The sequence below is a fragment of the Macrotis lagotis genome, chromosome 5, assembly GCF_037893015.1.
Source record: "Macrotis lagotis isolate mMagLag1 chromosome 5, bilby.v1.9.chrom.fasta, whole genome shotgun sequence".
Lineage (NCBI taxonomy): Eukaryota > Metazoa > Chordata > Mammalia > Peramelemorphia > Peramelidae > Macrotis > Macrotis lagotis.
In genome coordinates this window covers 173,306,142-173,330,700 of record NC_133662.1, presented here as the reverse complement: position 1 = coordinate 173,330,700, position 24,559 = coordinate 173,306,142, and the positions used below count along the sequence as shown (strand labels likewise).

Sequence of the window (24,559 nt, the reverse complement as noted above, 5' to 3'; positions counted from 1 at the left end):
ATCTTGTTGAGAATGCACAAAAAATAATACGAAATAAAACTGAGAAGCCAGGTTGTAGAAAGTTTGTTTGGGGTTTTTTTGCAAGGCAATGGGGTTAAGTGACTTGTCCAAGGTCACACAGCAAGGTAATTTTTAAGTATCTGAGGACAGATTTGATCTCAGGTACTTCTGACTCCAGGGCCAGTACTCTATCCACTGTGCCACCTAGTCACCCCTGTAGAAAGTTTTAAATATTAGAATGAAGAGTTTATATTTCATTTATATCTCATATATGTAAAAATATACATATACATAATGATAATATTTTATGTGCAATAAAGACTAATTACATGGGGGGGGGTGTCAGAGTTGTCCCTTAAAAATATCAATGTGGCAACTTTGTGGATAATGGATGTGAAATGACTTTGAAGTCCCTTTTTGACTCTGAGATTCTGTAAAATCTGAATTTTTCTAAGGAAATTTTACTACAAATTTTTTAGGTTTTCCTAGTCCTTTTAGAATGGCTATTCCTTGCTCTGTCTGCCTCCTTTTTTTTTAATTTTAATCTCAATGAGATTAAATGTTGCGAAGACAGGTAAATTAAAGGTCAATTTAGTCCATTCCATTGCCTGATAAAATTACCCTGGACCCCACCCCCAAATGAAATGATAGAATCTAAAATTAGAATTAAGGATTATCTAGAGAATTAATGCAACCCAACTATTATAGCACGAATTCGCCTATGAAATCCAATCTCTCTCTTCATCCTACTTCTTGATGTTCTCCCTCTCATCAAATTAGCTTAAATTTAAATATTTACAGATTTATACATGTTAACCTAGTCAGGAGAATACAAGCTCTTTGTCTTTGTAACCCCCAGGTCTAAGTTTCATTAATGTGGACTGAATTATACTATATTCTTGTAGGTTTTGGTTTGTTGTTGCAAGTAAGAAATGGACAGAGTAGGATATGACAAGATCCTGTGGTAGTTCTTTCAATATGTCATCAGTCAGCATATCACATATATTAATCAATTATACACTCTTCTAGTCTTTACATTCCTAAGCATATAGTGTCATGAAATAAAATAATGAGTGCAGTAGAGTGGCAGGGGTGGAGGAGAAGATGGAGAGGTGGAGGAGAGAAGAAGGGAAAATTGTGAAGGAAGACCTATACTGGGTTGTAAGATATAGTAGGGGGACATTTATCTACCATTCATGGGAACTGGGTTTTAATCAAGACTCAGTCGTTTAATACCTGCATAATAGAGGAAAGTACATAATCTTCAGATTCTTTGTCTGTAAAATGGGAATATCACAGTCAACATTTCCTACTTCTTTCTGCAGACAGTTTAATGCTAAAAGTATGTAGCAATGTTGCTCTTAAAGCAGTCAACCTTGGCAAGGACTATAGCTGGTGGCTTTATTTCTTGTTTGGCAGACTGTAAGGCTATCAACATCAGCAGTCTTTTGGCTAATAAGAATTTCAAAGGTCACTGATAACCACACAAAGGTAACACAATTATACTCCAAATTACTTTAGTCAAGGTATTTGGGCTGCTTAGCCCAAGAAACCCACAGAATTGCAACAGGGACAAAAAAAAATTATACTTCCTTTTCTATTACCACAGAATAGAGACAAATCAGGAAATCTGGCCAGCCAATCAAAAAGCACAGAAACATTTCATAAACCAGGAAAGCAAAAGTATGTCTCGCCCTTCCAAATTACGTCAAATTCTAACTTTCTTTCCTTAGAAGACAATAGAAAGAGAAAATATAAATTTTTACATGTGATCTATAAACTTGCTCTACAAAGTTCTATCATGACAATACAATCATATATTAAAAAGTAATAAGGGGTGACTAGGTGGCACAGTGGATAGAGCACCAGCCTTGGAGTCAGGAGTACCTGAGTTCAAATCCAGCCTCAGAAACTTAATAATTAACTAATTGTGTGGCCTTAGGCAAGCCACTTAACCCCATTGTCTTGCATAAACTTAAAAAAAAAAGTAATAGATTCAAGTATCATTCAGTTCAAGGATTAATTATGCAATAGTAAAAAATTCTTAAAATTGGGAATAACCTGGAGTGAAATAACCTTAGAAAGTTGCTTAAAGATAACCAGAATAAGCGACAATATTTCAAGGGGAAAATTAGAACCATTCAATGGTTATTCAAAAAGAGGAAGGCTTGATGTAAATAAAAATTAATTAGCTGTCCAAAAGTAGAATGGGCTTCCTTTTGAGATGGTGACTCTCTCTCCTCTCAAGTATATTTTGTAGGAGGGTTTTTTTTTTATTGTTGTTCAGGTTTAGAGGAAGAATGTCTTCCAACTCATCACTTTGATAAAAAATACTAAGTGCTCATAAAATTCAAGCTTGCTAGTCTATCATTGTCTCCTGCAACTGAAACTGTTAAAGACCCAGGATAAGGACGGAGTTACAAGGATGTTGAACTTGTAAGTCAGGAAATGCTAGGTCCAAATCCTTCTTCTGATATTAGTTATGAAATGGTGGTTAAGTTACTTTTCTTTTTCTTTTCTGATCCTCAGTTTCCAAAACTGTAAAATAAGATCATCAGTAATACTTCATAGGATTGTCTAGAGGATCATATTAGATGTCTTCAAAACAACACTGCAAACTTCATGTTTTATATGAATGCTGCTACTGCAATTACCACAGAAATAATATACTAATGTTCACAAAAATGAACAGGCAGCAAATAACAATTTTCAATAATCTATTGTAAAAGATAATAAAAAGAAATCTTCATCTGGATTGTACATGTTACATTTAAAGTGCTTAATGGTCTCAATTCTTAGCATAAAAAACTGAGCATGAAACACAAAAATACAAAAATTATTAAACCAGTTAGTTTTTAAACAAAGAATTTCTTAACCTAATAAAAATTTAATGGAACTCTACGTCATTAATTTATAAAATATTCTTCAGTGGGTCAGTATAATTAGCCAATGTTTGCTACTTAGGTACTATGGTAAATTTATTAAATTTCACAAATTATATCAAATGTTAGGTTCTCTTTGCCTCAAACCACACTTTAATCCTTCGCCCAATTCTTTAACCAGGAAGAGAAATTATCATTCAATGTTTGCAGACTTTAGGAATTATTGTTTAAAAAATTACTAGTTTTGAAATAAAAGTACCTATTCATGATTCAAAGTAATTCCTTGGACTTAATTCTCAAAGCAAAGATTTCAATCTATAAACAGAAGGCAATAATAAGTAACTACAGTATTGTCTTAAAAAAAATAAGACATGCCAAGTCCTTCAACAAATGAATGTCTCTCTTCAAGACTCTCTCTTCAAGCACACAGAAACATTCAGAATACTCAGAATACTGGGAAGAAATAAATTAATCAAAGGAAAATGGAAATTGAAAGTGGGATAGAGTTGAGAGGCTATAATGATGATGATAATGATAATATGTATCAAGAAGGAGAGTCTCCAAAGAAAAATGGTTTTAAAAAAACCCTAGCTTCAATCACAAAGGATGCCAAACAAAACAATATACAGTAATATTCAATATGTCTGAGGAATGTATAATACAGCAAAAAGGAATGTTATAATAATGGTCTCAGTAAGCCTCCAAATTTTTTTCTAATTCACACAGTAACATTCATTTAATTAAATTAAATTTTCTTCCAATCTCAGTTCAGATAAGGGAAAAAAATTTTCTTTAATCAAGATCTTCAGAGCTGTTTATGTACAATGTATTGTGTTTATTGTTCATAAATATAAACTGACCTATAAAATGAATAAGACAAGATTGGGACATGAGAACAGGAATGGTTACAGGAGAGAGATTAAAAATTGAGATGACCCCCGCCCCTGACCTCATGAAATTTCCAATCCAATAAGAAAAACAATGTGTATACTTTTCAAAAGCTTTAACTGTAAATTTCCTTATGCTTATAGAACATTATAGGACATAAGTCTAAAGATAACCTGAGTCATTAAAATGTTTTTAATCTCTTAAGTTAATGCTCTTTTACTCCTATTAACTTTAAAATTAGAAGTTATGTCATGGATTTTACAAGAACATTATAAGAAGTGATCATTCTGGTAGAACTAAAGCATACTAAATATGAAGTTATAGGGATTCAGGTCTTTCTGATCTGTATATTTCCTCCAAATACATCACACTTAATAGCTATTCACTAAGTGCTAGATGGGGATTTTCTTTTTTCAGATGTGTACTCCACCTTTACTATGGGTTTCATTCCCAGGAGCCCCTTTTGTATCCTCTACTGCCTCCACAAATCCCTGCCTGGTCCCCAGAGTACAATAATTTGACCACTCTGGCTCTCCTGGTCTAAACATGGACATACTTCACCCTTTCCTTAGATTTTTTAAAGGTGATCACTACTTATCAAATGGAAATTTTATAATTACAGAATAAAAAATAACCACATTATAAACACAAAGCATCTAACACATAAAATGACCCTTTAATAAGCCATAAAAGGCAACTTCCGGAATTGACTAGTTCCATTCACTTTCTCTGGCTTAGTTAAAACCAGTTTCTGATTACTTTCCACCTTGAGACTATTGACCCTCTGACCCCTTTTCCCTCACCAACCTCTGGACAGCACTTTCGGGCACCATTAGATCACCACATTAACCACATGAGTCTATCCATTAAAGATTAAGAAAGAGGGCCTTTCTTCAGATGGCTTCTACAACCACATTCCATATCAATATCAGTGGTCCCTGCATCTATTAGTATTTCCATCTTTCCATTTTCCTTTTCCCTTTTCCTTTATAGCTGATAGCTAGTACAGTAACCAAATCCTATACATTCTTTTCTTCCTTTTCCACTCCCACTATACCAACATGAAAACTTATAGAACTTAAGTTAGTGTAATTTCAGGACAAAGAGTTATTAAATTAGACTTCAGAATCAGCAGCTGAAAAGATCTACAAGATGGAACAAGAAGATCAATCTAAGGAAATTCTTTGATAATAAAGACAAAATCCTACACTTGAGAAGCATTCAGAATGAAGACTGTGTCACACTGGTACGATCTCATGTTACAGAAGCAGAATCAAGGTCCAAAGGAAGAGAACTCGAAATGTGTGAACTGTAGGAGCTGGAGATATATGTAGGGTAAAGGAAAGAAGGCTAAGTAGGAACATAATAGCTATCTGCAAATATCCAAAGGCTATCATAAGGAATAAGGCTATGGTTTACTCTTTGTAATTCCAAAGGACCTAGCCAGGAACAATGAATAGAGAATTCCCTAACACACAGGGTTCTAAAAATATCATGGGCTGCCTATGACATTTTGATGAAAGGGACTTTGTTATTCTACTTGGTGTTGAAAATCTGTTTCAATCATTTGTTATCCAAGTTCTAAAATATGATTCAAGCTTCAGGTGGGGCTATTTAGATTAGTGATCTCAAACTTTTCCAAATGTAGGAAATTTTATGCTTTATAAATACAATAAATGAGTAAACTAAGTATTTATTAAAGCTAGCAATAGAGAAATAAAAATAAACAAGGAGACAGGGCCTGCCCTCAAAGATCTCAAATTCAAAGTAGGAGCACAGTGGCATATCAGCCATCCCCACTGCTGGGGAGGCAGGTACCTGGTGGATCTTTTGAGTTTGGAGAGCTTAATGTGGTAAATAACCCCATGGGTGAATTCCAACCTGGGAGGAGGGGGTCATCAGAGAGATTTAGGGTTTTCCAACAGATGCAAATTGGAAAAGTGAAGCAAATTAAAGCTTTCCTATGATCAGCATTGGAATTGGACCATAAAATGACCACAACTTCCAGCATGCAAAAGGTGAGCTAGAGACATAAGGATTAAGGGGAGTAAGATGGGACTAGAAAAGAGCAAGATGGGGGGGGGGGGGGGGGGGGGGAGAATACCAACTGGAGGCCCTTTTACAGGAAGAAAAAAGTAGAGAAAGTTAACATGACTTACAGAAAGATAGCCAGGAAATGCTTGTAACATGGCAGGCCTGAGGAAAAAACCAGAGACTGAAGTTGAGATTTGAGATGATGTTGAGGTCCATTTCAAATCTCTGCCAATTGATCTTTTCCTCCATTTCAATGATATCATCCTTGTCAACCATCAAGTCTTACATATAGAAGGCATTTAACAGTGAAATCTAAATCTATTTTAATTATTTACGGTAAGGAATAAAGAGGGAAGTGATAAAAATTATTTTCAAATGTTTTTAAAATATATTTTATAACTCTCAAAATGCTATACCTTAAATATTACATTAATAAATCAATTATTTTAAATTGTACAAATGAACTGATCAATACCAACAAATGCCTTTTGTAGTCAGATTGGAATGCAAATTTTTAAAATTTTTTTAAATTTTTCTTTACTCTTTTGCATATACTTGTGAGCAATCAAATGATAGATATATAAATTTGGGGAAGAGGGAAAATCAATTCACACACACACACACACACACTCTTCCCCCCCTCCCAAAATCATGTTAATAGTTTTGAAAAAATTTTGGATGTATAATAAGTAAGAAAAGCATTAAAGAAAGCTTAGTCACTTTTCCATGGCTGTAAGCTCCACCCTCCTTCCCTTATTCCAGGCTTAAACAAAGTTCAGTGGGGCATCAAGCTGCCTGTTTTAAATTATAGTCTGTATTTTAAAATAGAATGCATGCACGCCATGTTCCTAAAGCTAGAGGGTGGGAGTGTTATTCACTGAAAATTGAAGGCTTGTTGAGTCAATAATCTTCTTTCACAGAGTAACAATTTTCAGCTAAAATTTCTTGACCCAAACAAAGGAAAACAAGATCATTCAGTTATTTTACAACACTGCAGAGAGGGCAAAAAAGAAAAGAAAAATATGTGAGAAAGAGAGCTCTCTCAAATTCTGTACTGTGGGGAGGAGTAGATAACTTCACTGTCAGGTCGAGACTTCTAGGAACTATTTCTTCGGGACAGTATGGATTAAACATATCCCAAAATAGCTACTTCCATTCTAAAGAACCAATAAAAGCAAATATTCAGAGCCACAATTACTATCATAAAGTTCAGCAGGATATGTATTAAATAAAATACAAACACGCCTCCAAAAAGGGAATGCAAATTGAAAGTCTGCAAATTGAATTCTAGATTGGTTCCAACAGACTTAAAGGCTATGAGGAGAGAAGCATTCCTAATGGTCAATCCATGTCAGTCAGTGAAGGTGGCCAAGGCAGGGAAAGGCCCGAACAAAGATAGAACCAGGGAGGAGCTCACTCAGCAAGCATTTCAGTGCAACATTCCAGGAACTGTAGTCATAGGGGGAGAAAGGCAAAGCAAGACAGAGGAAGGTTTTCTGTCTCTATTTCCAATCAAAGAGAATAAAAAAGGTCTGAGACACAGATGTTCAAATCACTTCTTCTACATTTGCCAATATCCACAGAGTATTCCAAATGTCTTAGTATGATGTTGATACACTGTCATAGTCACTTTTTTTTCCACTGTTTTTTCTTTCCTCTCAAGGTAAACTCAAGACAATATTTAGGGGTTTGGTCCCAGACTTTCTAGTGTTGGCTTTTCTTAACTCCACCATGCCTATGTTGTAAAGTCTTGGAAATGGGGCCAAAATAAAACAAGGGATCTTAGAGAACATTTAACTCCAAATCTTCAAGTAATTTATGCTAAATTTATGTCATATTTTATAAATTATACTGTGTATGCTAACTTTTTTGGAAACAGGAACTGTCAAAATAAATCAAATATATATTGAGAACCATTTATCTATTCCTACTAAGTTAATTGTTTTTTTACTAAAAGTACAAGTCTTTATGGCAAATTTTTAACATACTGGCTTCCCTTAAATGCATTTTTTTTTTTACTTGTCCTTATTCATTTGGATTAAACCAATTCACAGTCGATAATCATTTTAGCTGGCAGGAAAATTCACTTTTGCCCAATCCAGCGTATAAAAAAAAAGGCAGGCTCAATGAATGAGTTGTGTAAACAAGATTGCTGGGGGCATGTTGAACCCATTTACTGTATTGTTGACTTTTTTTTAAAGGATTTTTGGCATATCACTGGAATGCAAATGATACTGCTAATTACAAATAGGATTACTTATTCATTAAAACAGGTCAAAAGAGCCTGACCTAGAAAGTCAGTGAGTATTTTAAGTAGCTGAATATATTGATTCCTAAACCAAAGAACTTTTACTATATAAAATAGTGAAAAACAGATGCTTCAACTAAATCATACTAACTACCTGTTCAAGCTGGTTATTTTTAATCTGATTGATGAGGTGGTTAAAATGGTTAAAAATAAATATTATTGACATTTTTCCCGTCTCCCTCCAAATACCTTACATAGTAGCATATTGCCAAATGGAAAAACAACCTTCAGGTTTCACTGAAAGATTTAAAAAAACCGAAACTATTCCTTTTTGTTAATTTTAAACCCTCACTCTCCTTGATAATGAATTTTTCTAAGCATTCACATCCAATAAATATTATTTGATATCCTCTTTCAGAACAACCCTCATCTGTTACTTCCATCTCAGAGCCAAGCACCTAGCTTTTGTTATGCCACATGAACAAACTTTTTCATGTCTAAAAAAATAAGGCATTTATTTATCAGCAAATCACAGTAAAATGTGTAATAATTTAAAGTACTTATTAGACTTCATAAAAAACAAATTTGGTGGCAATCTTGAAGGGCAAAATTAGCAATAAGAAATACAAAAAAAAAATCAACCACTTATGAGGTGACATCAATCAACTAAATTAAAATAAAATTTTCCCTCCATATTTATAATCTACTTACAATGATTTTACATTAGTAAAATAACACTGATAATGTAAGAAACGTATACACTAAAGAGTTCTTAAAACACTATATCTTTCTAAGGAGATATTCTTTATTTAGGCAATCATAATAGAGTTTCAAAGAGTATTATTATTATTATTGTTAATATATCATCACCCTTCAGTTCATCTATGTTGAACATGGCCAGCTCAAAATATCTCCAATTCCAAAAACATGGATTCTTTTAAAAAAGAAATTTAAGTCATAATTGTTTTGCTTTTGTTGGGTTTTTTAAGATTAAAAAACATGAAGTTTTGGCATAGCTGAGAAGTTGTATCTACGGAAGTACAATACAGGATTTATGCAAATGAAACTTATGCAAAACAATTATTATTTTTCCTCCAAAATACTTCTTACCATATTTTCTTCTATTTAAACTTGAGAGTTCCACAAAGTCTTACTCATCATGTCTACCAAAATCCAAACTTTCTACTTCTGTTAAGCAGAAAAGTACATATTAACCATAGCTCTGGGTCACAAGATGAAAACAATTATGTAATAGGCCATTAGTATTACAATCAACTTTAAAAGCTATATTCAACTCTAAAACAGAAGCTGATAAACTACAAAAATCAACACTGACTAGAAAGATAATATAATAATGGAACTTGACATGTGGGTATATAAATATAAATATATACACACATATATGCATACATACACACATAAAAATCCAAATGAGATTACCTTACTAGAAAGACTGATTTACTTTAAACTATGAACATATCTTATGGAAGGTTCTAAGATTTTTGTCATGAGTACTTTTTTTTTTTTAGGTTTTTGCAAGGCAAATGGGGTTAAGTGGCTTGCCCAAGGCTACACAGCTAGGTAATTATTAAGTGTCTGAGACCAGATTTGAACCCAGGTACTCCTGACTCCAGGGCCAGTGCTTTATCCACTGCGCCACCTAGCCACCCCCATGCGTACTTTTTTAACAGGTTCTACTCTAATGTATTGATTTGAAATTATTAACTATACATTTCTGAAAGCTATTGATCATCCTGTGTGTTTGACTGCACACACAATCAGAAAATTATAACCAGAAATATCCCTCCCTCTACTATAAGAAGATGGATGACATTCTGTTGGCATCATTGACTTAAAATTATCATAAAAACTGAGGTCATAGCTAAAATTTTGAAAAAATGAACCAAAACTATGCAATTAATCTACAAATGACCAAAAGTGTATTCCAATGAGAATCACTCTTGGGTACCTAAAACTTCAACTCTGTCAAAATAGAACTACAAACTGAAAACAAGACAAGTTTTGTTAGATGGATTTGCTGTAGAATGGGGTGAATGCTGGCAAATTTATCTCCTGCATACCAGAAAAACTGTCTGAAGATAGATACAGATTTATTATAATTATTATGTTCTCAATGTACTCATTGACTCTAATGAGACACCATAAATCACAACATCATAGATTTGAAGTAGAAAGGAAATAAAGATGAACAAGTTGGTCTGAGATAAATGGTTAGGAGCCAGGGGTAGAATTCAAATTCACGTCTCTGGCCTAAAATCTACAATACTTTTCTAATTAACAGAATTATATGCAAGCAATTGCCCTTCACAAAAGTACTGATAAAGAAAACAGACATATATACAAGACCCTAAAAGTGTTTAAGGAAAAAACAAACAGCAAAAAATACAATAGGATATGACCACAGCAGAAAATTCATCGTTCACTGGAATATAATGATATAAAAATCAAATTAAAACACATCAGAAAATATATACACATAGTTCCAGTGTCAAAGAGCACTGAATCTGAAATAAAGAGATCCTAGATTTGAATTCTACCTCTACTGCTCGCAACTAACTTTTAAGCCTCAGGTTGGAGAAAGAAGCTTCTCTAGACCTCAGTTTACTCCTCTGTCAAATGAGAGAATTGGACATAAGATCTCTGAAGCCACTTGCATCCTTAAATCTATGACCCTAGAAATATAGAAGTCATTTACCATTACAGTCAAAACGTGGCTTCAGTGTAGGCAAGTTGATTTTTATAAGAATCAGAAAATCTATTATGTCTATTATTAAAGAAAATGGAACTTCCAAGATTTTTATCATATACTCAGAATTAGTTTTCCAAAATATTACTATATGAGATTTAACTGATAGGATGCGAACATTCAAAATTAGGGCATACTCTATGAATTTTCATAATAAACACACTTTTAAAGATCTCAAATAAAAATATCTAAGAAATTAAAATGCTAAACAGTTTGTAAGAACCGTGAATTATTAGCAGAATAAAATTAGTCAATAACGAATGCTAGCAGTTCTGTCTTTTTAATACTAGACATGGGGATGGAAGTATTCAAGGAAAAGAAGGGTAATCAAGCGAACTTCCCATAGCAGACCTTTTCAATTATTTAATCTGTTGTAACAGTTCATTTCCTCATTAGTTGTTCTTTACAGTTAGTTGTCAACCATCATCTACGAAACCCTTAATCTGAGAACAGGAGAAAAGCAAATTTTAAAACAGTAACTCCAAAATGTGAAAATTATTGCATTAAAAAAAATAACACTGAAAAAATGCTTGTCAACATATACAAAATACAGACAAACCCATAAAAATCCTGTAGCAAACCTGCTACAGCACAAATAGAAAGTTCCTTCAAAAAAAAAACCCCACTAAGAAATCATATACAAACAGCATGAAATCAGAACAAAGTAAAGAAATTCACGTACTTCTTTTTGCAGTGAATACTAGAAACCCCTTTCAATTTCATAAAACAATTTAATAGCAAAGATGACATTTGATCAACCAAAGCCTTAAGAAACTCAAATAACCCAATAAACAAGTATATGCCCATCTAAACCACCGCTAACTTCCATTTACAGACAAATGGCTTGAAAAATCAAGAAAATATACTGAGAATTTAAACAATCCATTAATTTTTCAGACAAGAAAACTTAATTAGAAGTATCAAAAATACATGCAAAACAGAAGATTTAAAGAAAATTCAAACCTTGCAGCCAGCATTTACCTACTTCCAATAATGCTAAATGAGTATTATTAATTCTAAAATATGTTAAGGTAAGGTAGAGTATATGTGTTTAACAACCATCTCATTACCAATGTTTATTCTCAAAGATTCATAAACTAATATCTTGGCTCATTCATCCCTGAGGCTCAAATAAAAACAAATGCTATCCCAGCTTTTTAGTTAATTTCCATCCTTCGACAATCATGTTTAATGGAGTTTATGAGCCATACTGATTGCTCTAGGAATATAGCAGAATATTTTTAACAAAAACATAACTGAAAAAAAGTCTTTCATTTTATAGATAGATTATTTAAGATTGAGACAAACAAGTAAAGATAAAATTATCTAAAAGCATAATCTGGAATTAATTTTTTTTACTAATTTAAATGCAAAGTCATAACACACATAATACAAACACTGAATTTTATATATGTATACCAAAAGGAAGGCATAAAGGTTGCATTTCTCAAATTACTCATTTTTTTAATAATAAAAGAAAGATGCTTCCACTGATGTAGAGGGAAAAAAAAAATGGAAAAAAGAAACCCAAGGTAAAATCGGCCATTCTCCCACTACTAAAATGTTGAGGACGATTAATATTGCTAGAGAATGCCTTAATATTTTATTTCAATATTTAGACCTAATGAAATTTTTTTCAGGGGATAGGCAATGGGAGAGGGAGGTTGAGCATATAAGGGAGTAGCTATGTTTATCTGCGTCTCTAAGTGTGTACACACAGACTAAAAAGAGAACAGATAAACTAGAAATATTACAATGCACAAATGTAAAATGTTCTTTTATTGATTATGGACAAGAATAGAAAAGTCTACAATTGAAATTATTATCAATGAGAGTTCCCAAAGGAAAACTATCAAGTGAATTATTGTTAATTACTTATAGCATCTGCATTCTAAAAACAAGCCCTTTGAAAAGAAAGACTTTGTAACAAACGCCAAAAACAGATTTCTATTTAAAGGATTTCTTCCAATCTATCAAATTAACATAGGCGCAGGAAACAATGGCTCATTTTTCAATACATTAATTACATTTCCAGAACAGGCAGATTGATGTCTTACTGGTAAACTTGATGGTCTTTCTTGCTGTATGAGGCTCAAGTCTTCATGGTTAGGCTTTCCTGGTGCCATAGGAGGTTGAGATCTAGTTCCGTAGCCTTCCTGAGACATGTCCTAAACAAATACAAAATCAAAGCAAATTATAAATCTATCTCAATGTGTAATGACATAGTATGCAAAAGAAAAAGAAATTTATTTTAAGTGTGTTTATTGAAAAGTTGTATTTTAGCAAAATCATAAATAAACTATTCCTATTATGACTTTCAACATTTTATTTACAAAGCTGAAATGTATTTGATAGGCAAAGATTTACTCAAGAACAGTGTACAACTTAATTATGTGAACAAATAAAATTATCCAATTAATATGTGGACTGTGCAAAAGAAGACTAAAAGAACTGCAACCAAACTCTCCAATTAGTCTTAGTCATATCTTATGACTAAATATTAATTAAGATAGATTATCCAGTAGTATTTCCTTTGAAAAACATTAGCATAATCAGAAACTTGCTTTGTTATTCATTAGTCCTCCATAATCCTTACCTGAAATACCATTATAAATAATTATTAAGCTCATAATGCCCTCAATATTTAGCACATTTTAAAAATGCACAGAGCTATCCCTTTTTACCTGGAAGAGTTCCTATATATTGTGCCATTCTCACAAATTTTGTTATAGTATAACAAACTTATTCTAAAGACTTTACTTTCATGTTTACATTTTTACAAAGGTATTTACTGGTAGTTAAGCTCTTAGTGAAAACAATGTAAGGTAATTCAAACTACTATAAACTATTTTAAACTTACTTTATACTAGTAATTCTGATCATTATAGATCTCTAGATGAAGAACGATACCAAAATGATAAATATTCATTTTGTATTACCGCCATTTACACCTGAAGTCAAGAGGGAGGGCAGAATGTGAAATACTCATTATATATAGCATGTCTAACTGGCACCACAACTTGAAGAACCAGTTTCTGATTATGGAGATGAAAAGGGGAAAGAAAACATCACACCTTAAAAGTTTTCCATCCCCCATTCCCCCAAACAGTTCAACTCAGTACTAAATGGAGCACATTTTATATTTTCCCTTTCCAATTTTCATGTCACTGAAATATTGCTTTTAAAGATAATATGTTTCAGCAAAGATTTTTTTAAAAAGCCTCTCCTTGCCCCACCCCTTTCTCATACAGTACTCACACTTTAAATTACATACCTTCTTTAAAAAGGTGGTTGGAGCCAAGAAACTTTGGTTCAATAGCTACACTCCTCAGAATATAAACTCAACAAATTAGATTTAACTAGTGAAGGTGTTATATATAATAAACCAAATAAGCAATAAAATTCTACATTCAACTAAACCATTTCTCCCTCAGAAAAAAGAAGTGTTAAACAGGAGATAAATCAGAATTAAAAATTAAAGATGACTGATAAAAATGTACTGATATACTATGCATAAAGAACTAAACCACAAGTCAAGTAAAATCAAGGGACACTTAGAAGGGCAACTTTTCAATTTGGCCACCTGCAGAGGGGAACAATTAGGCTCCTGGGTGACAAAGGCTGATGGTTAAATGATTATCATCACCCCTCCCCCACGACCAACTCACATTCACACTATCTCTCTGTCTCTGTCTCTCTCCTTTCCCCTTCTCTACCAGATCCCCGATTTCATTTGGAACAGCCCTCCCTGCTGGGTAGACCAGCAGGTTCCTGTGGATTAACATTCAGGGCTTAAAATCAACAGAGGGCACAAGGACTCCATTCAGTAGACTTCACTCTATTACAAAAGCACATAAAGGTGCAAAAGACAGCCTCACAATAGGCAAACAAATGAACAAACCCCTGCTTTCCCTTTAAAACACAACACATACTCACACTCACACTCACACAAACAGTTTCCAGTCCCTGCACACACCCTTGCAATAAACTTCAAAAAGAAACAGTAGCAACAGCAGATCTGCCCTATGTCCAACCTTTTAACTTCGTTTTACTCCCTATTCATAGCTAAATAAATTCCAGCTTTCTGAGAGTTGAAAAAACGACCATTACAAGAAGAATCAGTACAAATTTCAATTTAGATGCTGTCCTTTCAGAAACAAGATTACCCCCTCACTAAACTGACAGAGTATGGAAGACATCAGAGTATATTCCTGAGACATTAAAAATGACATTTCATGCTTTCAAAATTCAAAATAATTAGCTCCTTCCCAAACTGCCAACAGTCTAACTGCCAAGAACATTTTAGATAGTGTATTAAGAAATAAAAGTAACAGAATAAATTTCAAAAGAATGACCCAAAGTGGAACTTGAGTACTGGTTAGGTATTGTTGGTCTGGTCCTTCTCAGAATAATTAGTTAAAAATCAAAGATTAATTAAGGTAACACATGAAAGCATGGATACCACCACGGTACTAGTACCAATTGAAATCGTAGTCTTGACCCTTCGTTACCAAATGTTTCCACAAAGTTCACCATTTTTATGGTTGATCTATAATCTAATTTTCTCCTCTCTATGGGGGATGGAGTGGGAGGGGGTAATACACACACACACACACACACACACAGACACAGAGTACAAATAAAATCAGATATTTTTAAAAATCTTTAGGGTGTCTTTTCAAAATAGCAAGTTGGAATAATGATAAGCACTCACACGCGAGTGTGCACACACACATATACAATGACAAAAGCAAATATTCACTTCATCTATCCCTAATAACCTAGAGATAGCATGAAATCAGGAAAGTTCCATATTTCTCATAGTATCTAAAATAATGAATGTGCATATGGCTGCACAGCTAAATATTCAACAGTTATTTACTGAACAAATGAGGGAACTTTTACATTTTTTGATGTTACCAAAATTTGAATGAGAAGGGAGGGAGGAAGAGGGGAGAGAAAACAGAATCCTACCAAGCTTGTGGAATGTGGTTTTCATCTTTGAGGTTTTTTTTTTAAAGAAATATCTTTCAAATTCATGATAATCATAATAATACTTTTTATGAATCAAAGAGAAAAATTTTTTTTAACAAGTCAGAAGTATGAAAATAGTTGGACCAAATACCCAAATGTTTGTGGTTAAAAATTTTCAGAGAATCATGGAATTTTAGAGTTGGGTTGCTATTGATTGTCCTTTGTTCTCAAAGAGGACAATGACAGGAGGAATTTCAATGACAAAAGGCTGTGCAGTCACAAGTCTTACTTATTCCTCCCAAGCCAGTGACAAGATATAGATCAGAACTGAAGATAGCCCAGGAAAATTGGGAGATAACCTTGGTTATCTCAAACAGGAAAAGAATCCCAAATAAAGAACATTAAGGTTCTGTGTGGACATTTAGGGAATGGTAAGAACCTACCACCTTTCTTTTTAGACAAATTATTCCATATTTAGATAGCTTTATTTGATCAAATTACTTCCTTTTCCCATTGCTACTGTGGAGATTAAGACCAAATTTAATCCCTCTTCCACAGGACATCTTCAAAAACTTGCAAAAGTCTATCATGGGCGGCTAGGTGGCACAGTGGATAAAGCACCAGCCCTGGAGTCAGGTGTACCTGGGTTCAAATCCAGTCTCAAGATACTTAATAATAATTACCTAGCTATGTGGCCTTGGGCAAGCCACTTAATTACATTTGCCTTGCAAAAAAAAAAAAAAAACCCTAAAATTTTTTTTAAAAGTCTATCATTGTACCAGGATAAACACCAATAAATACCCTATTCTTTCGTCAACAGATGCACAAAAATTCAAGGTCTTTCATGAAGATGGCTATCCATTGTTGGATACTCTCCAATTTATGAAAGTCCAGCCCAAATTGGGATGTCCAGAACCACAATTCATGAAGTCTCAGACAAGGGAAGAATACAGTGGAATTGACCCGTTATTGGGAGATGTGCTCCTCTTAATTCTGGGTAAATTATAGATCATATTCCTGACACATCTTAAAAGCTTACAATTGACAGTTTTGGAATGCATTTCAGAATTGTGAAAATCAAGTGACTAAGATGTTCATTTGTTTTGAACCAGAGACTTAGGGGTGGCATAGTAGATAGAGCACTGGTCCTGGTGTCAGGAGGACCTGAGTTCAAATCCAGCTTCAGACACTTAAGAATTACCCAGCTGTGTGGCCTTAGGCAAGTCACTTAACACCACTGCTTTGTAATAACTAAAAGAATCAGACTTCATTATTGGGCTTATATACCAAGGAAGCCATCAATAAGAAGGAAGTCCATCATTTATAGCAACAGTTTTTGTGGTAACTAAGAATTAGTACATGCACAATGTGATTAATAAATAATGGATGACTATTGTGCTGTAAAAAAGGATGTGTTGAGGAATAGAGTATTGACTATAGACAGAATGGAGAGACGAATAAGAACTGATGTAGATTCAAGTTTGTACAGCAACTACAAATAATATAAATGGAAAGAACACATCAAGAAAATCAATTGAATGTAATAAAATGGTAAAGATAAAAGAATAACTTGAAAGAAGAAGGATAAAAGAACATTTCCAATTTCTGTGGGATTGGGAAATAAATATGCAGGTGTTACTTAGTATTGGATGCATCAATCAGGTGCAATAACATTTTTCCTCTAAAAACATTATTTGTAGTATGAGTTGACTATCTGGAAAGCGGAAGGGGAAGAGGAGAATTAATTAGGATAGGTAGATGATGTTTGAATGAAACAGAAAAAAACAAAAAATACTTTTTTAAAAAAGAAAAAGAAAACAGCTTGCAATCCTCAAAACCCTTCTCACTTTCTCAGAATTCCTATTTCCCATTTTGGACTTATAGAGTTGAATTTTTTATTATCCAAATTAGTGATAAAAATTAATCTCTGGAGACAAGTGTTCATATTGACACTACATTTCACATTAAAAAAAATTTTATGCAGCTACCAAACTAGTCATGAATTCATCTAAATGAATTATCATTGAATTCATATCACTACTTTTTCTATAAGAATAAAATGAAATAGATAGGTTCAGCAAAGTGGCACAATGGACAGAACACTATGCCTGGATTGAGGAAGATTTCTCTTACTGAATTCAAATCTGGTCACAGAGACTTACTGACTGTGTAACCTGGGGCAAGTCAATTAACTCAGTTTGCCTCAGTTTCCTTATCTGTCCAAACAGTTGGAGAAGGCAATGGCAAACCACTTTGCCAAGAAAACTCCAAAATGAGATAAAAAAGAGATGGACACACTTGAAAAACAATTCACATACAACACCTAAGTAAAACATATACACAGGATTCCATTTCTCTAATAGCATGGTACACCTTGGGGAGTTGAGAGAGCAGGAGGAAGGAAATTGGCTTATTATTGCAGAAACTATTCTGCAAAAAGCCATGTTAGCTCTTTGGAGTAATTCGTTTCTTATTTAGATACTGGTTAACCATATCTTTAATAATCTGTTCTAGAATTTCTCAGAAATCAAATTCAAGCTCCCTGGTCTAAGACTTACAGAGACTCTTGTCTTCCCAAAAGCCAAAAACCAGGACATTTCCACTTTTACACTGTTTGTTTTCTTTGTTCACTGGTTTTTAAAAACTGGACAAAAGTGGCTCAGTAATCATATTTGTCCCACTTTCAGAAACAATTCTTTAAATAGTCAAATGAAAAATATATTTACTTCATTTTGGGAAAATATAAGCTAGCAGAAGACATAATAGATTTGTGAAGCCAAAGGAGTAGAATAAAAAAAAATCATTTTATTTTAGATACCATTCTCTTCACCCAAGATTGTGGGTGCTTATCAGTAAAGTTACTTGAATTCATAAGAGTCGCTAGGTATTTTCCTTGTCTCTTTACCAGTAAGGCTGATAAATTTCCCATAAAACATTTTTGTTCTTTTCTTTCCATTGTAAAGGTTCTGTCATGGGGGGGGTGGGGCAGGAAAAATGACCACTTGGGCCATAGCATCATTTCCATATGCCAAGAAAAGGTCTTATGTCATTTTTTGATCATCTCTTTTGTCCAGAATTAAGTCTGTTCTGAAGAAAAGCCTAATTTACAGTGAGTTTTGAGTTCTTATATAATTCAATCAACAAAGAAAATATTTAAAAAGTCAACTGAAAATTATCTTCACATCAATTTTAGTCCAAGCTATGACTAGCAAAGGAGGTAAAATAAAAAAATTCATTTTATTTTAGATACCAATTTCTATTAATGTTGCTCTACATAAAATGTAAACCTTAATCACATCTGAATTTCAATAAAACACAGAATCAGGATCACTATAGCAATAATCATATTTAACAAGTAAATGAGATTCAGAAATGGAAATGTATCAATATCGGGAGGTAGGACATGTCTGGGAAGAGAGGACGCTGGAAGAAATTTTCATAATAAAATTTCAGTTCTGAAACCCCTATCCTAGTCTCCAGACCAAGTACAAAAACTAAGTTAAAACACATTAAGCATCTCACTCAGCCACCCTGGCAAGAAGTACAGTTATAGTGGACAACCAATACGTAACTATCTTCCAGAAATAGAGAGACAGAACTAAGTAGGCAGTGACAACAGGGCGGATGCAACAGCATGTGGAATATCATGTAAAATATGAGAGTAACAGAAAATAATAAGTCATGGAATCTCTAACTGTAATATAGATATAAGAATGGTTGGCAAGATGTTGGGGGCAGGGGGCATATATATGGAAAGAAAGTCTTGAAAATAGTGAAGAACTAGGCAGTTAGGTTGCACAGTGGTTAGAGCAATCAATCCTGGAATGAGCTCAAATCCAATCTCAGACACTCAAGAATTACTAGTTGTGTGACCTTGGGCATGCCATTTAACTCCATTACCTTACAAAAAGAAAAAGGAAAATAGTGAAGAGCAATTCACATTAGTTACAAGAGACAGTTTCTTGTGATAGTGAAATAAGTAATCAACAATGCTATGTTTCTGATAAACTGAAAAAACAAGAAAACAAGCTTATTATGAAAATTTTTAAGTAATTAAAATATTTATTAAATGCTTTTATAAAAGGTTAGGTGAGTTATGGATGAGGAAAAAATAACTTCTAATAATAAGATTAAAATAAAATGATCAAAACTAATCATAGAAAAAAAGAATGAAAAAGGAGAAAATTTATTTTAAACAAAATTCAGAAACAAAAAGGAATGCTAGATACATTAAAAAACAACCACTGCAAAGACTCATACCTTTATATTTGAATGCATTAAACAATCCAATCAAACAAGCAAATGAAAAACCTGACAAGTTGGATAAGAAAAACAAAAAACAAGAAAGAAACACACCTGAAAATCAAATACACAGTATAAAGAAAACAAAGAAGCAATTGTGTTTTCAGAGAAAGACAAAAAAATCATGATATAAACAGATAAGGCAATGAAATGAAATTGAAAAGAACAGAGACAACAATAAATCATTATCAATAATATGTTCTAAACCAGAGGAAAATCAAACATACTTAAAAGAATACAGAGATGGTAATAATAGTTAGAAGACCTTAAAATTCCTAACCCAGTTTACAAAATCTAAAAGAAATATAAAGAAGAGAAAGCCAAATAGTGGATAAATTAAGTTAGAACCAAAAGACTTATAATACATTTTAGATGTTACCACTGAAGACCATATATATATATGTATTTCTCAGCCCTTAATAAAACTTTTTTACAAATATTGGTTATCACAAATCCTTTAAGATAGAAATGATCATGTTTTCTTTATGTCCTAATATTATGTGATATTATTACTAGAGAGCTACTTATTAAAGCAAATCTCTTCAAACTGACAATCAATACATGGTTTGCAATTTGTAATCAATTTGTAATGAAATCGCTTATGCATAGGTAGAAAGCATCTAACAAAAAAAAGCATTTACTTATTTGCTTAAAAAAAGTTAATCTGATTAAGAGAATTTTAAACTGAAAAGGGAAAAACAAACATTCTGTTAAAACAATATGCCATATTTGGGAAGAAAAATAATTAGTTTAATTCAATGACAGTGGAAAAGACAAGAACATTTCTCTAGAGACTATTAGAATACAGATCAAAGTACAAAATACAGGTGGTAAACAAAATAAGTAAACATTTTTAAAAAATGGGGCAGCTACATGGCACAGTGGACACAAGAAAGTCCCCAGAGTCAGAAGGACCAGAGTTCCAACTTGACCTCAGACACTCGATACTTACTAGCTGTGTGACCCTGAACAAGTCACTTAACCCCATTACCCCACTCCACCAGCCAAAAAACTAGAATAATAGATTGAAAATTGTGGAAAAAGTTATACTAAGAAATTCCTAGACTTGGAAGTCTCTGATTAAGGAGGAAAAGTGGGTACCAATTCTGAAAACCAAATCATGTTTTAAAAAAAATAAAACCCTCAAGGATTGAATATACTAAAAGTGTAATAGGCATTACCATAATGATCTGCTATCTCCAGAAATGGTCTCAAAGTTATTTAGAATGATAAAGGCAATATTCTCACAATAATCTGACTTGGTCAGATTCATTTCTAGTTGTCACATTTTAGGAAAGTATATAAGAAGGCAAATTCAAAGGACTTCAAACCAGATCACATGAAGACTTACTGAGTATCTGAAGTATAGGGGGGAAAAGTTGAGAAAGAGCATAATATTTGTCCTTAGATATTTGGAGAAATATCATATAAAAGAGAGACTAGATTAAACGTGTTCTATATGACTCTATAAAGTCAAACTAGAGCCAATGGATAGGAATTGCCAAGCAAAAGATTTCTGCCAAACCCTAAGGGAAAATGTTCTATTATGAGAACTGTCCAAATGAGCTGTCTTGGGTAAGAAATGGGTCACTGGGATTTGGAAGGTAAGGACTAAAAAGTATGGGGAATGTTTATTAAAGATGTTGTAGGTAAGATTTACATGATGAGTAGTAACTGGACTAGACAACCTCTAAAGTTCCTTCCTGCTCAGAAAACCTATTTGAAAAATCAGGGTTTCCATTAAGCCACTGGCTTTCTCATTAAGAAAATTAAGTGATATTAGAAACATATACTGTTATAAACATATACTGTCATATGATTGATTATACACACACACATATATATATAAAATAATAAAATTTTTTAGCATGATTTTGCTTTGGCTACCAAATGAGACTTTAAACTGTATCAGGGAACTGATCTAATCATTTATTATATTTATACATAATAAGTCAAAAACCATATACAAAAAAATACATCAATACCAAAAGTTAAAAATAAAAAAACACTTAACTGAACAGAACTAAAATACTAAAAGAAAAAGCTTAACAACAATATTCAAATAACAACCTCACAAAAGGAAACAATCTGGGACTAGATGGATTTCAGACTGAATACTATGAAAGAAGACTACATTTTAATATTACATAAATTTTTGGAAGAGATGGGCTAGGTAAAATTCTTTCTATAATACAAACATGGTCTTGATAGCTAAACCAGGGATAGCCAAAAAGAGGACATAAGCTACAGATCGATAACATAAAATATTAGGAAAGATACAACATATCCAAAAAAGATTTTATATAGTATAATAAAATTGGATTTCTATAAAGACTAAAAGATGGATTCAATATTAGTAAAATATCAATGAGCTATGAATAAAAATAAAGTTCACATTATATCAATAGATGAAATTTCAAAAACTGATACAATTTTGACAGGACATAATTTGGTCATAAACTTGGAAAAAATGCAAGTAGAACTTTCCTAAATATGAATACCGTATCTTAAACAAAGAGGTGGCATTATATGTAACAGAAACAAACTAAAGACTGTTCCAATATGACCAGTAATATTTGACACACTATTAGAAATGCTAGGTATATCATGAAAGAATTTAAAAAAAAAAAAAAGAAAAGAAATTCAGGTAGTTATGTAAGTCACCAAAAGTAAATTAATAAATTAATCACTTTTGGGACATGTACTTTGATAATTAAAGAGTATTCATTAAATTGTTATTGTAATATTAACACTGGTTAAATTATAGATATAAAATTAATCCACATAAATGATCAACCTTTCTGTATATCACCAACAAAGCAGAGCAGGAAGAAATAGAAACCTCTCTTAAAATAACTTCGACATTTTGTAAACTATATAGGAATCAACCTATCAAACCATAAACATGTGCAGCAAAAGCACAACTACAAATATTCTTCATAGCAATAAAGACAGGGTAATTAATTGGAAAAATTTTAACTGATTTTGGATAGGCCAAATCAAAATAAATAAACAAACAAATAAATGAAAATGCAGTCAGAGAAAAAATAACAAAGTTCACAAGTAAGTAAAAATTAGGTTATGAATCTCAATAGGAATGATTTAAAAAATGGAGTGGGGAGCTGAGGGAACATATTTCTCACAAAAAAGTCTTAAATAATGATAAAAAATATCAAAAATAATGATCAAAAAAAGAGAAGATGATATCTGGGACAAGCCATGCCAAAGCAAAAGAATCTAATACCCAATTACTGTGGTAAGAATTCACTATAGAGCATTGGCCCTGGAGTCAGGAGTACCTCAGACACTTAATAATTACCTAGCTGTGTGTCCTTGGGCAAGTCACTTAACCCCATTGCCTTGAAAACACAAACAAAAACTTCACTATTTCACAAAAGCTTATAGGAAAACTGGAAAACCATGGCAAAAAAATGGGCCAGTGTTCATATCATATAATAAGATAGCCTCCAAAAGGACATGTGACTAAAGACATTATTAGTATTACAAAGTAGTAAAGAAATTACCTTTCAGATAAGGAAGAAGGAAGGAAAATGTTAAATATTGGATGGGATACAAGAAAGCAAGAACAATTATGTACTGTTCATAGAAGGCACTGTGAAAATTTGGAACTGTTTTTGTAGAAGAAAGCTACAAAAATATATTTACCTTTTGAGCCCATGTTAGCCCTACTGGTCTTTACCTCAAGGAAAGGTGGAAAGGACTTGTATGCACAAAAATATTATTTACTAGCTCTTTCTATGTTGGCAAAGGTCTGGAATAATCATTGCTTAAGAAATAATTGAATAAATTATGGAACACTATCAAGCCATGAAATATTTCAAAAGGGTCTCAGGGAAAATTTGAAGACTTAAATGAACTGATATAGAGCAAAAGAATTAGAAACAAAAGAACAATGAATACAAACAACTGTGAAAGACTTAAGAAATTTGATCAATGAAATGACCAGTCAAGATTTCAGACAAATGATAATACATTATCCTACTCGCACCATACGACAGAAGAAAAGAAACCAAACAAGGGAACTTGTACTGAACAGGAAGGAGAAGCACATTTATTTTTAATGGTGGAGCTTTTAAACTGATACAACTAAGCTTGAAATAAAAAATTGGAATTTTATAAAGAAAAAATAATATTTCAACACTTTGATATACAGACTCCACTGAGAGGCTCAAAAAGGACAAAAGCACTTTCTATGTAAACAAAAAACAGGAACTAAATAGATTACCTAGGAAATTATGAAACAAAATTACAGTTCATGAATGTAAAGAAATATCATTGTCCTATAAGAAAAAAAACAAATATGAAGGATATAGAGAAGCATTAAAAAAAGTTTTACATTAACTGTTTCAAAATGGGGTAAGCAGACTCAGGAAAACAAAATAAAAATTAGATACAATAACTATGAAGAAAATGGAAAGAGGTACAACAAAATAATCGAAACTG

The 24,559-nt window shown here is 32.7% G+C and overlaps 1 protein-coding gene across 1 annotated transcript in view; it reads right to left on the bottom strand.

Moving 5' to 3' along the window:
* The window catches only part of ARID1B (AT-rich interaction domain 1B), a 545,654-nt gene that overhangs the window by 319,345 nt on the left and 201,750 nt on the right, over positions 1–24,559 (bottom strand). Inside the window, 1 exon segment of the mRNA XM_074190057.1 lies at positions 12,877–12,987. Coding sequence (XP_074046158.1) covers positions 12,877–12,987 — 111 coding nt within the window.